This window comes from Anabrus simplex, chromosome 8 (assembly GCF_040414725.1).
Source record: "Anabrus simplex isolate iqAnaSimp1 chromosome 8, ASM4041472v1, whole genome shotgun sequence".
Classification (NCBI taxonomy): Eukaryota; Metazoa; Arthropoda; class Insecta; order Orthoptera; family Tettigoniidae; genus Anabrus; species Anabrus simplex.
The window spans coordinates 190,411,940-190,427,687 of record NC_090272.1 but is presented as its reverse complement, the minus strand read 5'-3'; the positions used below and the strand labels follow the sequence as shown (position 1 = coordinate 190,427,687).

Below are 15,748 nucleotides of genomic sequence, written 5' to 3'. Positions count from 1 at the left end.
CAGTTACTTGAGAAATATTTTACTCGGTTACAATTACAAATGATATTTTTTTAAAGTAATCAGTAAAATTACAGTTATTTTACAGAATGCTAGTCTTAAGGAAATCACTGATTTTTTTTCTTTCCCTGCTTGGGGCTGGAATAATACAGAAGTCTGAGAGTTCATTTTGTGTGAGTTTTTAGCATAGACCCATTAAGTGGCTATCTATCATCACTAGGCAAGACTAAACACGATACCTTGGAATTTAGTAATGGTCTTTTCCCCTTCATTTTTATTTTAGTTAATGACTTTTGGCATTTGAAATTATTGATTTTACAGTACACATTACACCAACTACTTTTATGGTTTTCGGAGACACCGAGGTGCCAGAATTTTATCTCGCAGGAGGTCTTTAATGTGCCAATAAATCTACCGGCACAAGGCTGAAGTTACAAGTAATGAAAATCATTGCAAATCCATTGAAAGTAATGTAAGAAATTTATTTCTCTTTCACCTATTCAATACAGCTCAGTATGTTAAAGTTAGTTAAATCCTCATTAAAATAAGAATTGGTACATGTTTCGCCCTTTCCTATGGGGCATCATCAGCCATATCATTGCCTCAAACCGTATCAGGTACCTGGTTAAAATTGATCTAAAATCTACTACAAAATTGAATTCATTTGAGCACCTTCGAATATCACCGGACCGAGCCAGAATCGAACCTGCCATGTTCGGCTCTCAGAAGGCCAGTGCTCTACCATCCAAGCTACTCAGCCTGGTGGTTTTTCAATTTACCTTGCAAATAAATTAGTTCTTATCACTAAACCTAGTGGGAGAAGGGTGGGGAGAGTACGCACATCTTTGCATTTACTGAAAAAAAGTCTTACAGGGCCACTTGAAGGAATGCCTGTGTTTAATTTTAATACCATCTTTGGAATGTCTTTGGAAGTACTGGAAGGGCAAGAAAGTACCTTCTTCTTAATTTATATTTTCACATTTTTGCTTCAGAGTCTAACTCAAGCTAGCAATGGAAGTGGATGTGCTGAGTGGATTGTGCAGAGTAATGGTTGGCGTGGAACAATACCGAGCAGCTATAGGGAGGTGGAAATGGCGTAGGAAGGTGAAAACAACTTGGAAAAGGGAGTACAAGTGTGATCTATGGAAGATAGGAGAGATGGTGCTGGTGGCTGTGGCGGTTATGATGCTGTTAGTATTGGGGGCATGGAACCTAACCCCGGACCGAATGCTAGCGGCAATATGAGCTGGGACGATATGAAGGCAATTAAAGGAATAATGAGCGAGGTGGGAAAGGATTGTTGTACTGCAGACCAGCTAAAGGAGAGGTTTCAAATCCAGTCAAAGAAATTTGGAGAGATGGATAAAAGAGAAAACAGAAGAGGTAACGGCAAAGATGGGAAGTAATGAAGCAGAAATCGCGAAACTGAAAGAGGAAGTCAAAACCTGGAAGATGAGGTGACTAAATTGAAGAAAATAGAGGCAAACTGCTGTCAGGAAAGGATAAAGAAGTGCATATTCACATATGGAGGGAAGGAAGACGTAAAAGAGGCTAAAGTCGATCTCGTATATAAGGTGGTCGAAGTAATCCAGAATAAGATGATCAACTTTAGCGAAGTGGATATTGACAATGTTGAAAGGGTCAGAAAAGCAAGAGGGATTAAACCAATAGGAGTGAAGTTGCTATCAACTTTGGTGGAGGAAATCGTAGTGAGAAATACGGACAATTTGCAAGGCGAAAAATTATGGGTGAGAAGAGATATGGGGAGTAAAAGCATTAAGTGCATAAAAACTTTAAGGAGACATCTATGGAGGGCAAGATAACAAGGTCTTAGAATGCATATCAGGGTCCAACAGTTGATAGTATCCAGCGGTAAGTGGTTGAGACGTTGGCCGTTGGAGAAGTTGCAGATGATCGATAATAAACTACAGCAAGAAGAAATCGTGGAATCAAGTCAAGATGACAGACAGGCGACAGAGGAAGCAGCGCGGGTCAACAAAGTAAGCAAGAAATGCACGCCAGGGGTCAGTGTACCGAGCAGTCCAACGAGCAGGGCAGGAGCAGAAGTGGGGAGTCAGCTAGTGCTGATAGATGATGACTCACAAGAACCGGAAAGCTCAAATATAAGTAGGCAAGTGTATAACAAAGAACAAGGAACACGTGAGGAAATAAGAGGGCAGGGCACTCTGAATAAAGGGAGAAGTAGACCTATGGGGCAAGGAAAACAAAGCTGTGGAAGAGAAAGAGGACAAGGTATACTCCAAAGTACAAAAGAGAGGAGGATTGGGTATAGAAGAGGATAGGGCCATGATAACGAGAAGTAAAAATAAGGGAGGCAATGGAGAGGGACGGGAGGGTAAGTCATAGCTAGACTGGAAGATAGGGTTTGTAAATATTGAGGGATTATTAAATAAGCTGGGTAATGAGGTAGTTATAAAAACTGTAGAAAGCTTCGACATTGTGGTGCTCCTAGAAACATGGCTTGAATTCAGGAAGGAGATAAAATGGAAAGGGTATGAGGTAAAGTATAAGCCCAGAAGGAAAAAGTGCAGAAATGGAAGAGTTAAGGGAGGAATAGAGTTATTGATAAAAGAAGAGATTAGCGAGCTAGTAGAGGACATTGGAAATCTGGGTCAGGCTTAGTAAGGGGAAGGTATAAGGGAGGGAAAAGAAGATATGTCTGGCTTTTGCATATTGTCACCCCCAGTACTCTGCTTACGCGAACCAAAATGTTTATGCGGAATTATTACTAGAAACAAGTATCATAAGAGGGAAATTTGATGAAGATGGAATGTTGTTATTTGGGGACTGGAATGCTAGAATAGGAGAACTGTGCCCTGTTTACAGCAAAGATGAGATGAGGATAGGAAGGCGGAATGCGGATAAAGATAGGAATTGTTATGGATCAAAGCTGTTGGAGTTATGTGCCGCTGGCAAATTTTATATTTTGAAGAAGAATGAAGAGGGTTGGTACAATAAAGAATATAAAGAAAAAAAGAAAATTAGTGATGGAGGCACTAAAAGAATTTAGGAAGAAGGGAGGGTATGAAGAAAGAATGGCTTTTTGTAACCTAAGAAAAGAATACAAACTTAAAATTGCAGAGAGGAAGAAAAACTGGATGAAAGAGCAAGCAGAGTTACAAATATTGAGTGGGTATGGGACAGAATAAATAAAATAAGGGAGGGAAGAGGGTTAGCAAACCGAATATAGCTGACGACCATTGGCTTGACTATTTCCGGGATCTATTAGGGGGTGAAGACAATTGGAGCAAGGGGAAAGGGGAATTGGGATTAGGAAGAATTTTAGAGGTACAAATTCAGGAACTTGATAAAGAGATTTCAAGGGATGAAGTGATAAGAATGATGAGTAATCTTTCAGCAGGAGGATGTAATGGTATGAACATTTTTTGGAAAGAAATGGGCAAATACGAACAGATGATAGAGGGTATAGTTAAACTTTTTAACAGGATTTTTGAAGAGGGGAAGTACTCCCTATTGTAGTAATATGCCGTAATAATAAAAAGAAAGGTAGCAGAAATTTATCAAAGGACTATGGAGGACTCGCTGAGTAAGGTTGACACAGGAGTATTGGTGGACAGGTTAAGTGTCTGGGCAGAGAGAGACAGTCAATATTGTCAGTTTTTCAAGGAGGGTCAGAAGAGGACTAGGAACAATAGACAATATAATGTCCATCAAGATGATTATAGAAAAATACCTGTATAGGAAAGGGAGTAAAGTGTACTTAGCTGCAATAGATTTTGAGAAAGCGTTCGACAAGGTAAGTAGAAGTGCATTAATAGAAAAATTAAGGAAGGTGGGGGGTGTCAAGGAAGATTATCAAAGCGATTCAAGCATTATACAAGAAGGTATATTGTCGTATTAGATTGGAGGAAAATCTCATGAGCAGTCAAATAGAATGTGAGGTAGGGCTTAAGCAGGACTGTAAATTATCGCCCATATTATTTCTTCTGTTCATTGACATCCTACAGGGTCACGGAGGAAATAACTGGGCTGTGCCGGCAGTAAATGGGTTGGAGATACCAGGTTTAATATTTGCCAATGATGTGATCCTTCTAGCCCTAATAGGGGGAGGATTACAGAAAAGTTTCAACATGGTTGAGGAATTCGCAAGGAAGTAGTCCCTGAAAATTAATGGAAGCAAATCAAAGGTGATAGTAGTGAGTAGGAATAAGAAGAGGAGGAATGAAATAATATGGATAGTACAGGGAGAGAAGATTGTAGAAGTAAGCAAACTGGAATATCCGGGAGTAATTATAAACGGGAGAGGAGGCTGGGAGAACCAAATTAAGAAGGTGAAATGGAAGGGGGTCACAGCTCTTTTGGTGGTCAACATCCTAGAATCAAAATTCCTTGGTATAAATTATAGTTTATAAAGATTGGTGCTAAAGACGTTGGTGCTGGGCAAAGTACTGTATGGGGTGGAAGTATGGGGTTTAGAGAATAAAGAAGACATGGTAAAGCAGATTATATGTAGATCTAGCAAAACAATATTGCAATTACCGCAGTGCACAGCTAATGCCGGTGCGTTTCTATTGTTTGGGGAGTTTATTGAAGCAGATTGTGTTAAAACAGTACTAGACTATTTGATGAGTCTTAAAAGGGGAGAAGGGGGTTTGGTTTTGCAAGCAGAGTATCAACAACAGTTAAAGCGTATGTATACAAGGTGTTGCTTACAAAAATCAAAACTTACTTGGATAGGATCGGTATGGGGTATATTCGGAAGATAATTCGGAATGCAAAGGGGAATACCAGACTTACAGAGAGAGTGTAAAGGACATCCAAAGGCAGCGCCTGATAGAAAAATGTAGGGAGAAAAGTTTTCTTAGCCTTTACAATAGTCACAAAAGTTGCAAGAATAAGCCTTACAAGCATAAACAGAACAGAGAGAAGAGGTTTGTTATGGTGGTTTATGGGACTGTACAGAAATAAGAGATGGACTAGAAGTGCAGATAAGCTACGGTGCTTATTGTGTGAGAAAGTGTCCAATGACCTTCACTTGGGGAATGAATGTATCACTTTAAATAAAGTGAGAAGTAAGTTATTGAGTCCTAGGGAGCAAGATCTACTTTAGCAGGGAGGCAAACGGAAAATTATAAAATGGGTGGCGAATGATTGGTCCAGGACTGGAAATTTAAACAAATACTTACGTGAAGTAAAAAAAGGATGTGTGATCAAACTGGAAGAAGATAAGGGGCTTAAAAATTCTTAAAGAAGTCATGGCGAGTGTGGAATTAAGTGTTTCTCTAAAATAATGAGACAGTGGGTTAGGGTCTTTTAAGTTAAAAGTAGATTATTGCACAACTCAGCAGGTTGAAGGAATGATGTGTGTACAGCAGGATGGATCAATAGAGGGAGTAATGATTAAATGTAAGCAGACAGGTCAAGCATATGGAAACATGGCTCAAGGACAGTGTGTGTCTGCTCAGATGCATGACGTGTGAGGAGGAAGTGAACAGACAAGTTTTGCTGGCCCAGTAGGTTAAGTACCCCCACATAGTGCTGATGTGTTTTTATTTATTTTATTGTCTTATATTGTCGAAGGCATTTTTTTTCTTATACAGTGTTACCATTTTGCCCAGGTCTTCGAATAGGAGCTTCAATTTTGTCTTGTTTCATTAGTTTTATTCAATATAATGCTTGAGTTACTATGTAAGAGAGGTAACGGATCTATGGGTTTAATTATTGTAAGATCTGAGGAAATAAATAAATAATTAGGATATAACCATAAGAGGACATTCCTGCTTCCACATATTGTATATGAATTACTAGAAAGTAATGATTACAATTTTATTTCAAGAATTAAATTATAAGTAAAAATTAAATTTTGTAAAAAGTAATGATTACAAGTAAACATGACTTAGAATGTAATCATTTAGATTGAATTGCAAGCTAGCAGAATGGTGTAGGAGGCAATGAAGGTCCCTTATTTAGCTTTGGAGCCTAGGAATTTACAAACTGCTAGTAAAATAGACTTGAACATCTGGGAGACAAGTAATTCAATTACTTCCTGCCTCTGCCATTGTATTGTATCTCTTCCCTTATCCTGTGTTTATCCAACTTTTTCCTAATCCTACACTTCTCACATCAAAGCCAAATATCTGTTAACATGGCCCTTCAGTGAGCATTGATGCCTGCCCTCCTGATAAAGCTGGGAAGCAGAAACAAGCTCAAATGGGGCTGAGAAGAATTGGATGCAGGATTGATGAAGAGAGAGCCTATCTGTTTGAAAATGGCAGTGTATGAAGATGTAGATTGTGCTTATCCTACTGTGTTCCTTTCCATGTTCCTGTCTCTTGATTTGACATGTTGATATACTTAAGTTCGTGGTTCCTTATTTTACAAAATTTTTCCTGCTGCAGTATTCAGTGACAGGCTTTCAGGTCAGTGTTACAACCAGAGAATGATCTACTTATTTTATTAGAATTTGTTTTACGTCGCACAGACATAGATAGGTCTTCTGGCAACGATAGGAAAGGCCTAGTAGCGGGAAGGCATCAGCCGTGGCCTTAAGGTACAGCCCCAGCCAGCATTTGCCTTGTGTGAAAATGGGAAACCACGTAAAACCATCTTCAGGGGGCTTCAGTGGGGCTCGAACCCACCATCTCCCAGATGGAAGCTCACAGCTGCGCGTCCCTAACTGTACGGCCAACTTGCCCAGTAGAATGATCTACCAATGCCCATCATCTATTCTTGAATCTTGGAGCTTCACCAAACATGCTTCATACTAAGTAACCTTCCCTACTCAACATTTACCCCTTTGCAGGGCAGCCCATAAGTGGGCAACCTCCAGGTCTGCCTACAACTAGCAATATATTTTGGGATACTGAAATAGAAAAGGCAAAATGTCATTATGATTGGCATGAGCATGTTAGTGGAAAATAATTTATATATTGGAAGATAGTGGATGGGACACATGAAAATATGCGGTCTAGTCAGTGAATTCCTGGACTGATGTCTCTTAAGCAGTCCATTGTTTATTGTGGTGTATCCAGAATGTGTTCCTGTTCAGAATGAATTTCCTCCCCCGTCTGAAATCTTTGCCCTTTCAGCTGCATTTTCAGTTTTGGGATTAGGAAGAAGTCGCTGAATGCAATTTCGGGTGAAGAGAAACAATGTGGCACCACCTGGGTTACTTTCTTGGCCAAAAACCGTGTCGAGAGCAAATGGGCAGGTGCATTGCCATGGTGAATAATCGATGTGTTGTTTCACCAATGAAGAGGTGATTTCTTCCTTACATCCTCTCATCGAGATTTGAAAATGGAAAGCAGCATTAACTGTTTGACTGTGCTTGCAGATAGTCTCACCCTAGTGATCATTTCTGGCATTGAAGTGGACATTGAGCGACCAGGACAAACCTAGTCAATTGATGTTCTGCTCACCCTGAAAGGTTTGGTAATGTTCCATAGCCTACTCTCCAAAAGCCATCTTCAGCATTTCATAACATTCTGAAGCTCTTTTCCCTACCATGAAGCTGTTCACTTAAATCCTCCATTTCACTATTAGCAGCGAGCTTATGGTTACGAACTCTCAATGCAAAAACAAACTGGTTTTCAGCACACTGACGGCAGTATTGCTTTTGGTAGGTAACAATGATAATCATGTTCCAAACGAGTGTGGGAAATAGTCTAGGAGTTACATAACTAGTTCTCATATGTTAATTACTTAAATGTAACAATTCTGCAGTAAATTAAATTTGTACTTGATCAGTTTTTGCCATGGAATTCATTACACGTTAAACAGGGATGAGTAAGCAAGAAGTAGATTGAGTAAGGGAAAAGGAGGACGAATGATATTCCTAACTAAGAACATAAAAAGCACACAGAAAGAGATCTTCATCTGTTGATGTGTGATGAGAAACTGGGAATATTATTCCAAGACTACCCAGTACTTGTCTTTTACATCTCTGCCTACATAAATTATTCTTCCTCCTTATCCTCTTTCTTACTCAGCACAATTTATATCCAGTATTCTGCCTTTAATTACATGATCATTTAATATTAAACAAGAAATGTTTTACAAAGTGAGAGGATTTCTGGAAAAGTGCCCCTCCATGTCAATTTATATCAGAACATAGTTGTAACAATGCTCCACCAATCTTGACTAATATAGTGTTAATGTGTGACCCCTGCCATTATTTAGAAAATAATGGGAGCATGTATGATATGTTAAACAGTGTCTGCTTTTGTCTCTAGATGTATCATATTAATCGTTCTGAAAAACAGTGTGTTTGAATATTCTAGAATGTTACCCACGTTGAATAGTTTAACATCTACCTTCGTAGCTAAGTGGTTAAGTCCACTCTATGATAGGATTATGAAGCTGCATTGTTCAGAGGTCAGATTAACCCTTTTATGACTTGACATCCTTCAGTAGTGTGTGCCTAAAAAGATCAGCTGTTTACTTGGTGACATGAAGGAAAAGACCAAGGCATATATTTTAAAGTTCATCTAACTAATTAACTAAGATGCAGAAATTGTCTTCTACCCCAACAATCAAAAAAACCAACTTCTTCTCACAAGAAATGAAAGAGATATATTGTGAATAAGATGACTATTTTAAAAGAAGTTTTGGTTTATTCAATCGACAAAATATTGCCAGCTGATCTTTTTAGCTAATGCAATGAGTCAGTCAGTCTGTTTAACAGGGGTAGGTACTGATACGTTATCAGATGGTCCTATAAAGGTTAAAATTCTGTTTATAAAGAGTCTTTTCATAAGATATTTTTGCTTTACTTCAGGTAATTTCTTGAAATCCCTGGTTCCAATCATGGGTCCAAATAACTAGTTACCGGGCGAGTTGGCCGTGCGCATAGAGGCGCGCGGCTGCGAGCTCGCATCCGGGAGATAGGTTTGAATCCCACTATCGGCAGCCCTGAAGATGGTTTTCCGTGGTTTCCCATTTTCACACCAGGCAAATGCTGGGGCTGTACCTTAATTAAGGCCACGGCCGCTTCCTTCCAACTCCTAGCTGTTTCCCATACCATCGTCGCCATAAGACCTATCTGTGTCGGTGCGACGTAAAGCCCCTAGCAAAAAAAAATAATAATAATAACTAGTTACATTCATACCAGCAACAACGTAATCCACAAGAACAAGAGTACATGAAGCCAGTGGTCCAATAGTCCTTAACATACATTTAATTTCATGAACTTCACTGTCCCTGCTACCTTAATTTGTTCACATTTAATAAATTGTTCTGAAGTTACTGAAATTTAGTGTAATGCTCAAGAAAAAATTATAGTTAACAATGAAAAGAAATGTAATCCAACGTTGTCCTGTGTTATAATTTGCTCTTGAAAGCAGCAGCTGTAGCAGAAGCCAAGCGCCAATAACTGACTAAATCTACAGTTATCTGAAAAAGTGAAAATATCATATACAATGGATAGAGCCTTCAAGATTGCCTAAAGATATTCTGCAATATGAACCCAGGGGGAAAAAAGATCTGTAGGACATCCAATGAAGAGGTGGCTTGACAATGCAGGATCATAACAGGACACATGGCCCAATGCATGAAAGGAAGATAATGATAATTATATTTTCTGACATTGGTTATGGGAATTTGGTGTACCTATTTAGATTGTTTATAGAAAATACAATAATTATAGGTACTGGTATAAGGAATATACCCAATTTCTGTGTTTCTCTGTTACACTGCCAACATCAGAAACATAGATGCACAGCATGTTAGAAAGAGCAAGAAGTCATGTGTATGCATCCTCCAGCCACAGCACAGCCATTGATTTGTTGAAAAATATGGATATTTTGGAATGGTTTACATATTCCAGAACTTCATTGCGAGTAGTAATATGTCTGCTGATTTATTTATTTCCAGAGTTCCCATATCACATTGGCATTGTACCAACAATGTATATCAGTAGTCTCATCAATTGTGACAATACCATCTTTCCACAGAATATTACCCTTATTTTCAGAATTCTTTCATTGTAGCAGGTTTGAATGTAGTATTTTCTTAGCATAGATTCGTCCAGGATAGAATGGTCCATGAATGTACTGGAACCCAAGAAACTTTCAACAAGTAATGAACTTTAAGTTCAGTTTCCAAATAGGAATGTTAACATTTCTGCATAAAGAGAAGGGGTGTGCCTGTGATTGTGGATATGCTGTTAATGAGTGACAGATGAGAACTCTTCTTCTAACTGGCATGCACACACAAACACACATACTACTTTTAGGTTTATCTGCACTTATGCTTTTCAACAATTACACTGAAATATTTTCACTTTCTCACTTGCCCAGATTAACTCCAATATCTCATCACTTCAGGAATGTGTGTTTCCCATTAAAACATTAAGGTGTGCACAAAAATACTTTCTCAGCTGTCAACTAGGTTGAAACTTCAGACGTTGTTTAATTTTAAGCTGTAATTATATTGAAGTGAATCAATCTGAAAATTACTATGCAAAACACAAAATACAGGCAAATATGACCTAAAAGTACCTTGTCTATGAAAAAATCTGAATTTCTTAATGACACAGAACCTTAAAAAAATGACCTAAAAATTTAAAAATAGCAAATAAATGACCAAAAATTACTTCATAATGAAGCATTTATTTCATCTAGACATCAAGACAGAGGTTTATATAAAAGTTAGTGATGTCTCTGAGACCCTATATCATTTAAAAATGACAAGCCATCAAAATCTGGGTCTTGTTCATAAGGCATTTCATAAATACATTATTAAGGCACTATTATAAGAACAAGAATGTTGCTGTTATTGTGTTCTGAGACACTGATAATCTTATTGTTTTTATACTATATAACAAGAATAGTTACCATTTACTCCTGCTGAAACATGCTATAATTTAGTTGTGTAGTAGAAGATTGTCATTCTTTAGTTACTGCAGATACATACATGCTCCTCATTATTTTAATTTTAGATTGGGTCAGTCTTTCTCCTTTCCATCTAGGCTTCATATCTTTGTTACTGTGATTATTATGGTAAGTTCCAATACTTCTCTTACCATCTGTCCTATGCTCTTATTCCTAGCTCTTTTGCATGTTAAACTAGAAATGCATGTATGTTTGGTTGTCTTCCTACCCATAGTGTATTTATCCCTTACGGAACATAGTGCCAGCTTCAGAGTGCTGATAGAGAGAGGATTGCTTTTAAAGCAGTAGGCTTACTTATGTCTACTTTCTAAGATTTAAGTTAAGCAAACTAATTAGATGATTTTATTCATGGTAGCTAATTGGTGTAATAAACCAATACTATTTCAAAGCACACTAGAAATGTATTTTATTTAACTGTCAAAATGACTTAGCAATAGATTAATGCTGCTGGTATATTAGATATTAAACCTCTTTAAAATGAATGCATAATACTTTTTTAGATTGTCATATAATCCTAAATGCACTTGTTCTTTAACATCAGAGATTTTAGTACTCTCATTATACTATTTTATTGTGATTTTATTACAGCATGCTAAAAATAGTGGAATATGCTAGCATTTCTGACACTGAAAAGTACTGTTAGGCTACTCTTTAATTTTTATATTCTGTTGCTTATCAGCATAACTTATTACAAGACTGATGGTGATCCAGGAGAAAATGATTGTAAAACAAAAGAAACAGTCATCTTTAGAGCTGCCAGTAGTGAGATTTGAACCCTTTATCTCTCAAATTCAAGCTGATAGTTTTGTGACCTATATCACACTAAAATGAATTATCTGGACCAGAAAATGAGCCTAATATTATGATTATTACTTATAAATTCTAACTTGTTTGAATAAAGATTCAATTGAGATAGAATAAAATCTGCAACTTTCATTGAAAAAGGTGGCCTATACTTCAGCAGGATCTGGCTTTAAATGCTAGGCAGCAGTCTTGTTATAGTTATATTTCCTGAGCAAGATGAACTGCACCATAAACCAGGTGTCAGTGGACCACAGGAATGACTTCTTTATTGAAGCTGATGCACAGGAATGCTTCGTAAATAAAACTTATCAAATATCCCGGAATAACAGTCTTTGGTTGAATTATTCCTATTATTTTGTAACTCAACAAATTTAATAAATGTAGATTGCCTATGAAGAATGATTAATGGTGAAGTTAGTGCAGTATGAAGATTTACACTGAACTGAATAAAAACCTCCATTTTATTTTCATGGAAACTCTCTTTAGAGGTCAGTTGTTTGTGGTATGAAAGTGTTATACCACAATAGATTGTACGTAATTTGGATATCAAAAATGGGTTAATGTCAAATGATTTTAAGTCAAAGTAAGGTTCTTGAAGGTCATGACAAAGTTAGTGATCTCTTAATCATCATCATCATCATCATTTCCCTTTATCCAGCTGTAGCCGGGTAGGAGCAAATATGGTTCCTCTCCACTTTCTTCGGTCTTTCCATCACTCCTCCTCCAACACTGTGTCCCAGTCCAGGTTTCTTTCTATAACGCTGCGTTGGATGGTATCCTTCCATCTCAATCGTGGTCGTCCACGGCCTCTCCTTCCTTGGATTTGCATTTCCATTACCTTTTTTGGCATTCTTTCGTCACTCATTCGCTTTATGTGCCCAAACCATCTTAGTTCGCTCTTTTCTATTCTATCATTCATTTTTTCCACTCCAATTTCTTCCCGGATTTTCTCATTCCTTATTTTGTCTCTTCTACTCTTCTGTATCACACTCCTCAAGAACTTCATTTCAGCTGCCTGTATTCGACTCTTATCCTTCTTTGTCATTGTCCAAGTTTCTGTTCCGTAAGTTGTTATGAGTACGTAATACATCTTGTACATAGTATCCTTTGCTTCCGTTGGCACATCTTTGTCCCATAACATGTTTCTTACACTATGATAGAAACAGCTTCCAGCTTGAATCCTTTTACTAATCTCAGCATCCAGTCGAGCATTCTCCATTAATTCACTCCCCAGGTATTTAAACGTTTCCACTACTTCCAGGGGCTTGTCTGCAAGACTAATTTGACCTTTCCCTTCTTAACCATATACTATGCAAATAAGTATCACAGTTGTTTAATTTGAATAAATTATTTATCTGCTTTCCCCATAATTAGAGATTGCCTAAACTGACAAAAGAATTAAATTATTTTATAGTCTTGTATTTATAAAAATGGAGCACTTCTTTAGTATAATTGTTTTGGATTAATATATATTATATTTAAATATTATAACTGAACAATACAGAACAAGCATTTGAAAATAACTCATCTGCAGAAATAAAGCAAACTGCTGTAGATTGAAGTAAGTTTCTAGGGCTATACATTTGAATTAATTTAAAGAAAGAGCTTCTATGTGAAGCTCTGTGTCCCAAAAGTATTAATAAATAGAAGGAATAAAAAAGGGGAGCTACATGAACTGGAAAAGAAAGAAAGGAAGATCCTAAGGAAGATTCTGGGATCCCAGAAAACTACTGATGGAACCTGGAAAAAAAGGAAAAACAAGGATCTTTATAAACATATGGAAAAGATCTCAGACACAATGAGGAAGCGAAGGTTGAACTTCTATGGACATCTAGTAAGAATGGATGAAAGCAGACTGACCAAAAAGATCTTTAAGTACATTGTAGGATTGAAGGCCACCAGTAAGTGGGTAGAAGAGGTCAAAAGAGATGCAGAAGAAGTTGGAATTGCACTAGAGGTGATCAATAAAAGGAAAGAGTTTAGAAACATAATCAACATCAAATTTTTTTGAGGACAAACCACCTAAAAAGAAGCCCAACCGGATAATCTCTGAGGAGGAGAGAAAAATAGGAAGCGAGAGAATAAAAAGGTTCTGGGAAAAGAAGAGAAGAAAGGCCAACAAGCCTTAAGTTCTATGCAGTCCACAGTTGGCCAAATTCGGAAGAAGAAGAAGAAATACTATTATTATTTGTTTGGTGTTCAAGGAAAATGGAAAGAATATCCCGGATGGATGTGCTTAATCAAATTGGGAGAAAGAGCCATCTTTGGCAGGAGCCATTAAAATGCAGAACTCTGTTTATGGACACTTGTACAGGCAAATTGCCTTTATGATGATTGTTTTGGGGGGAAAAGCGAAAGGCAAGGGAGGAAGAGGCAGGCCAAGATTTAATAAAATCATTGATGTAAATGCCAAATCCTGTTTGGGAATGAGATAAATGGTAGATGAAAGGAAGGTGTGGAAAAGAAATATCATTGCCCACCAGTCTTCAGATTGAGGAACCAAGATGATGAATCTTTTAATCTTTTGTCAGTTTGTTTTTTCAATATCTTTGATGTAGAAATTAGATTTTTAGCATCCAAATATTTGTTTGTACTTGTTAAAATTATTCCAATCTTTGACGTTTAAAAATGTTCTTGCTGTGATCCATACATTTCTCTTGACCATCTTTATCATAAAGTTTGTGAGAGTCTTATTTCTTGACAAAGTTTGTCAATGTTTTGTGCTGTTTAGAAGCAGAATAAGCTTAAAACTAAATTCAAGTTTGTATTAAGTATATTTTTCCCACTATTAATATAAGAGATCTTTTTATACAAAAAAAAAAAGTCTGTATCAATGGAAAGAATGAAACAAGCCCTTTCATATGGTTCATTAATTACAAAATATGATCCAGAAAAGTTGCTGATAAAACTATATAAAAGTGTGATTGACTTTAGATCTGTTGACAGTAACCTTTTCGCAGCTTACCACAGTAAAGCTTTGTAGTAGATGATGAGCCACTATTTGGTGCCTTACCCCTTCGGTATAGTAAAATGGAACATGAAAATCAGAATAATCGAACCAAGGGGAGTATTGTCTGTCCTCATTTGCCATCATCGAATAAAAGTTTTAAACTCGGTTCTTGTTGAAAACAAACCCTTGGAATTACATAATTTTCTTTTGGATCAGTCTGTATATGAAAACTTGTAAGTGTACACTAAAATGTTTCATGAGATTTGTTCAGTGGTTTGTACCACTAAACTTATGAGTGATATTAGAATTTGTCAGAGTTTGTGTGAACGTGTTTTGGTGATGCAGGTTCATGAAGCAGATGCGTGCCTCGTATTAGCCAATAAGTACTGCCAAGATCCCGATGCAGAAGATGCAGCCAATATTATGAGGGTTATTTCAATAAAAAATTATTCAGATGATATTCGTGTCATCATCCAGCTTATGCAGTACCACAATAAGGTAAGTTGAAACATCTGTATACTCATACAAGAGATAGAGTTATGTGAGGATTATCAAAGGAATAACTGACCAACTAACCTTTGAGTGACACTTCATACATACATACATACATACTTATAAAATAACTGTTTTTATGTTACTAAGGTGGATATTTGAGTTCAGTCACTGTTTAATTATTCAGTAATAAAAGAAATTTATGGAAAAGAGAAAAACCATATTTAGTGGACATATAATTAGACACAACACTCTAATCATCAACATTCATAAAGAGAAAGTTTTGCGGAAGGGAAAAAAATAAATAAATATGAAACTGAAAAGGACAGCATTGCCTCTAGGACATGAATAAATGAACAGAAATATGTATTATGTAACAAATGCTCTTCTATTATATCAAATAATCTACTACTTCAAGGTGCTATCAGTTTTTGCCATTTTCTTCAAAGTTGCACAATTCAATTCCCTACAAAATCTCCAAGAGTTGCTTGAAATTTGTCATATGTATTTATCTTACAAACTTAACAAATCATGACAAAAGTATTAATGCTTTATTGGTAGCAAAAAACCATAATACATTAGATGTGTTTTAAACTTGTATGTATGAAATCATTGCATAAGGTAGGCTGTAAGT

The 15,748-nt window shown here is 36.9% G+C and overlaps 1 protein-coding gene across 1 annotated transcript in view; it reads left to right on the top strand.

Annotated features, from left to right (window-relative positions):
* Nucleotides 1–15,748, top strand: part of slo (calcium-activated potassium channel slo) — a 1,051,052-nt gene that overhangs the window by 653,884 nt on the left and 381,420 nt on the right. The window contains exon 10 of the mRNA XM_067152575.2: nt 14,968–15,120. Within this exon, the coding sequence (XP_067008676.1) occupies nt 14,968–15,120 (153 nt within the window). The remainder of the gene's footprint in view (nt 1–14,967; nt 15,121–15,748) is intronic.